The 5894-nt window shown below is 44.7% G+C and overlaps 1 protein-coding gene across 1 annotated transcript; it reads right to left on the reverse strand.

Moving 5' to 3' along the window:
- Positions 1 to 3045: 3045 nt before the first annotated feature.
- LOC140911894 (olfactory receptor 52E4-like) lies at positions 3046 to 3993 on the reverse strand. The gene has a single exon (XM_073346055.1). The coding sequence runs from the start codon at positions 3991 to 3993 to the stop codon at positions 3046 to 3048; it is 948 nt and encodes a 315-aa protein (XP_073202156.1).
- Positions 3994 to 5894: the final 1901 nt, after the last annotated feature.

Genomic DNA, 5894 nt, shown 5'->3' on the forward strand with positions numbered 1-5894 from the left:
TGCCCACTGGGAGGTCCTCTAGCATTCTGACCATTAAATCACTTTCCAAACCTTCCCACTTCACATGATTTTTTGCTAGTGGCATGTGGAACCTGTTCAGACCCTCTCCCTTAATCTTGGCCATTTGGCCTGGTAAAATATTAGCCTCTGGGACCACACTTGGTCAAACCAGAGAGATATGGGCCCCAGTATCATCCACCCAAGGCACTCTGTGCGATTAATCTTAACAACCTTAACGTGTTTCCTGTCTGTTTCACCAGCCCCTGTGTCCACCAAGTAGGTGTGGTAAGTTGTGGGGGTACCCTCTGGGGCTTTGGGGCTGAGGACAACTGTGCCAACATAAGTGGCCATCTTTTAGTCTTCAGGGATCTCATGGAGTACACACAGCCTCTCAAAGGTGATGAAATATTCAGCAATGTCCCTTGTCTCCCTGAATGCAGGACACAACCATTCCCATTTGTGGATTTTTGGAGAGGTGGGACTCCCTGGTGTGTGGGGGCTCTGGTTACACTTCTCTATCAAGTCCAATTCATGCTTCCTTTCTTTCTCCCTTTCCTCCACAGCTAGCTTCCAGGGCTCATTTTTTTTTCTCAGCTTCTGTTTCAGTTCCATGGCTCTTCAGTGTGCAGCTTTTTGCCCAGCATCCTCTGCTTCCATAGATCTCTGGTGTGCAGCTTCTTTTCTGGTATTCTCTGCTTCAGTCTGCAGTCACTGTAATTCCATATGTCTTTTGTGTTCCTTCTCCTTCTCTTCTGTCTGCAATCTGCAGAACTCCAGCTTCTTACTAGTTTCACTTTCACTCTTTTTCCTGCTTTTCTGTCCCTACTTCCCTTGCCCTAAATAAGCAAACAGAAAATAACAAACTGGTAACCTCTTTGACTGATCTCTAGCCACCATACTTAAAACTAACTTAAAATCATCAACAGTGTATGAAGTGCCAATCTCACTCAGAGACTTAAGCTGTGCATATGACTCTCCTGCCTGCACCAATGTGACAGGTTCCCCTTGGGGTGCCCTCTGGAACTGGGATACCACTGACCCCCCTTACCCACCAGCCTGGGATCCCTTTACACTGTACTTCTGTGGCAAGCTGCAAAGCCCTCTCTAGTCTGCACTTTCACAAGCACACATACAAGTAGGGACACTCCAAGATGCAGTTACATGCAGAGACTGTGATCAGCCCTGAATGGGAAGGCTCCAGCTTGGGAACTTTCCAGCTACACAGGCACGCACCCCCTCTGGAGTGTAAACCCAACATTATACAGGGAATTGTACAGCATAAGTTCATGAAACTCGCCCACTCCCTCAATGTAGAGAGGAATATACAACAGCTTTCTGCCCCAAATTATGACTCCATCAAACTGCTCTGAGACAAAGAAGAAACAAGTTGATTAACTACAAAAGACAGATTTTAAGTGATTATAAGGGATAGCAAACAGATAAATGGAAAAAAGGCATATATATCGCCCACCGTTAGAAAAGGGAAGAAGGAGAACCCAGGGAACCACACACCCATCAACTTCACCTCAGTCCCTGGAAAAATCATTGAGCAGGTCCTCAAGGAAACCATTTTGAAGCACTTGGAGGAGAAGAAGCTGATCAGGAACAGTCAACATGGGTTCACCAAGCACAAGTCATGCCTGACCAACCTGATTGCCTTCTATGATGAGATTACTGGCTCTGTGGATGAGGGGAAAGCAATGGACATGATATATCTTGACTTTAGCAAAGCTTTTGATATGGTCTCCCACAGTATTCTTGCCAGCAAGTTAAAAAAGTATGCATTGGATGAATGGACCATAAGGTGGATAGAAAGTTGGTTAGATTGTCGGGCTCAAAGGGTAGTGATCAATGGCTCGATGTCTAGCTGGCAGCCAATATTAAGTGGAGTGCCCCAGGGGTCGGTCCTGGGGCTGGTTTTGTTCAACATCTTTATTAATGATCTGGATAATGGGATGAAATGCACCCTCAGCAAGTTTGTGGATGGCACGAAGCTAGGGGGAGAGGTAAATACACTGGAGGGTAGGGATAGGATACAGAGGTACCTAGACAAATTAGAGGATTGGGCCAAAAGAAATCTGATGATGTTCAACAAGGACAAGTGCAGAGTTACCTAGGCCGGATCTCCATACTTAGAGATTTTTAAGGCCCGGCTTGACAAAGCCCTGGATGGGATGATTTAGTTGGAGATTAGATTCTGCTTTGAGCAGGGGGTTGGACTAGATGACCTCCTGAGGTTCCTTCCAACCCTAATCTTCTATGATTCTATGGATGCGTGGTGATCCAACAGCATGATCTGTGTTTCCCTATCCTCTTTCTGCCAGAAGCTGGGAATGGGAGACAGGGATAGATCATTTGATGGTTACCTGTTCTGTTCATTCTCTCTGAGTCACCTGGTATTGGCCACTGCCGGAAGATAGGACACTGGGCTAGATGGACCAAAGGTATTACTGAGTATGGCCATTCTGATGTTCTTATATGGACTGCAGATGTATCTGCTGCCACTGTAACCCACTCGACCCCACTCCCCTTCCAGAGCTGAGATAGAACCCAAGAGTCCTGATGGGGACTTTCTCTGCAGAGTTAGTAACCAAATAAGAACATACATAAAAACTTTAAAATGAATCAGTGGCTCTTAAGTGACTTGCCATAAGATGTAAGAAAATGTTAGTATTATAGCTGAGTGGGTCTCATAATTATTTAATTTTCTTTCTTTCATATACAAACTAGGTACAGTGCTCCTGGCAGCTAATTGATAAGTTATCTTCTGAATAAACAGTTAGTGGAAGGGGTAGGTCAATCGGGGGTGGGGGGAGGGGTCTCTCAGGGATCCAATTACCAGCAATTAGAAAGGTGGAAACCCAATGAGTAGTACATAGACCTATTCCCCGGTTTGTCATGCGGAATCAGCACAGTAAAGTCAGGAAAGGATTTAATGTCTCTTTGACTGCTCAGTCAGTGATTCAGGGAGGAGGGCCCAGCACCATCACACCAGCCAGCTCTGCACGGAGCTCAGTCTGAGAGCCAGAGCACCAGGAGAAAACTTTAGGTCCCTTTATGAGTAAAGAGACGGAGCAGCCTGTCCCGGATCTGTTTGGTCCTCACCCCGTAGATGATGGGGTTCAGCATGGGGGGCACAAGGAGGTACATGTTGGCAATGAGAATGTGGAAATGCAGGGGCACATTGTGGCCAAACCGGTGTGTGAGGAAGGAGAAGAGAGCTGGGATGTAAGAGGCTAAGATGACAAAAAGGTGGGAGCCACAGGTCCGAAAAGTCTTGAGCCGGGCGTCCTTTGTGGGGAGGCTGAAGATGGCCCTGAGGATCTGGGTATAGGACACAGCAATAAAACACACATCCAGACTGGACAGAAAGAAGGCCAGAAAAAGGCCGTAGTAACTATTGACACGGATGTCAGCGCAGGCCAAATTCACCACGGCCATGTGCTCGCAGTACGTGTGGGGGATGATGTTGGTTCTGCAATATGGCCAGCGCCTCACCAGGAAGGGATAGGGCAGTACGAGCATGCCACCACGCAGCACCACGACCAGGCCTATCTTGGCTACCACTGGGTTTGTCAGGATGGTGGAATGTCTCAGGGGATCACAGATGGCCACGTAGCGATCCAGAGCCATGGCCACAAAGATCCCAGACTCCATCACTGAGACACAGTGAATGAAGTACATCTGGGTGAGGCAGGCACTAAAATTGATCTCTCTGGAATTGAACCAGAAGATGCTCAGCATTTTAGGCAGGGTGGACGTGGACAGGCCCAGGTCAGCGACGGCCAGCATGCAAACGAAATAGTACATGGGCCCATGGAGGCTCGGCTCCATCTTCACAATGAACAGGATGGTGAAGTTTCCCAAGACGGCTATGACGTACAAGGCACAGAAGGGGATGGAGATCCAGACATGACCTGCCTCCAGGCCAGGAATGCCCAGCAAGATGAAGGTGGAGGGGTTGGTGAAGTCGGTTGTGTTGGCATCTGACATGGAGTATGGGAGAAAGTGTTGAACTCTGAGGCAGAACGGTGTCTCCTGCGTGTACCATACGTTCCCCCAACTTCCGATATGTATCTAGGGTGATGGTCGCAGGACAAATGCCTGGATGGAGAGAGAATGTGAATGTGAGAGACTACATGCACTACTGGGGGCTGTTCTCATGGGGGAAGCAGATTGGTGGCTCTTCAGAAACTGAAAAATGACATTTTCATTAGTCAGATAAATGAATTATGAACCACTGACCCTACTAATGCCAATTCCATACTTTATGTTGCTTCACGCATCAATAATTCCTACACATCTGGGACTGTTTAGTTTAGAGAAGAGAGAAAGAAGGGGGCATGTGATAGAGAGAACAAAAGAAAAGAATGAAAGTGATTACATTCAAATGGACAAACAGAGAAGAGTTCCAAACCTGATAGGAAGAAAAAATGTAGACAGAAAAATGGGAATGGAAATTGGAAGTTATTTAAACCATGATTCCGCAATGAAGGAAGCGGAGAACTTTGGCTAAAAACCCAGTTCAGTGGCAAACTGAAGTCAGCAATTGTGGGGAGGGGAATAGATAGGAAATGGGGGAAAAGGAAAATATATAGCAAGTAATACAAATTGGAAGTTATGAACATTGATAAGGGACTTTAAAGACATTAGGAAAAAATCCATGCTTGGCAAGTCTAAGGATAGCAAAAAGGAGGTTATTAAGTATATTAAGAAGAAAAGAAATATCAGAGAAGGTTTAGGCCAATACTTAGAGCGAGAAAGGAAACTTGTTAATATCTCAGAAAATGTAGATATGTTCACAGAATATTTTTGTTCTGCACTGGGAAAGAAGCAGTAGGAGATACTCATATCACTTGAGGTGATGGAATAGTCTCCAATCCATTAGCTCTCAAGGAGAATGTTAAACAGCATCTACAGTAGAGTTAACACCAGAGTTACGAACTGACCGATCGACCACACATTACCAGATCAACCACACATCTCGTTCAAAACTAGAAGTACACAATCAGGTAGCAGCAGAGCCAAAAATAACAATAACAAAAAACAAACAAAAAACCAATCCAACAACAACAAAAAAGGCAAATAAAGGACAGTTCTGTGTTAAACTTTAACAATTAAAAAATAAAGTGAACTTAAAAAGAAGATTTGACAAGGTTAGGAAACAATGGAAAAGGTTGTATCAGATTAGTCAAAAAAAATTAGTAATGTAATTAATGACAGTCAATAACATAGTTTATGGAAAACAGGTCTTGTCAAATAATTTCATTTTTTTAAAGTACACATTTGGTTGATCAAGGGAACCATGCAGATGTAAGAGACTTTGATTTCTCTGAGGCATTGGATTTAGTAGGGGAAAACATTCAGATAAAAAATGAACACTGTACAGTATCAGTAGATTACGTATTTAATGGACTAAAAACTGACTAAATGACAGATCTCAAAAAGCAGTCGTCAATGGACTATTGTCATCAAATGAGGGTTTTTCTAGTGGGGTTCAGCGGGGATCAGTTCTAGGCCTGATGCTATTCAATATTTTCATCAATGATCTGGAAGCAAATAGGAAATTACTGCAGATAAAATTTGTGGACTACCCAAAGTTTGGCAGAGTGGTTACAATGAGGAGGCCAGGGCTGGCATACTGATTGATCTGGAACTTTTGGTGAGCTGGGCTCATGCAAACAAAATGTTTTAATACAGTCACATGCAAAGTTATCCTCTCAGAACAGGGAATGTAGGACCGACCCACAGACTAGAGCACTGTATTATGGAACGCAGGGATTTAGGGGTCATTAGGGACAACTAACTCATTGTGAATTCCCAGTGTGATGCTGTGCCAAAAGGGCTGATGCGATCCTCGGATACATAAACAGGGAAGTGGTGAGTGGGGGCAG

The sequence above is a fragment of the Lepidochelys kempii genome, chromosome 1 (assembly GCF_965140265.1).
Source record: "Lepidochelys kempii isolate rLepKem1 chromosome 1, rLepKem1.hap2, whole genome shotgun sequence".
Taxonomy (NCBI): Eukaryota; Metazoa; Chordata; order Testudines; family Cheloniidae; genus Lepidochelys; species Lepidochelys kempii.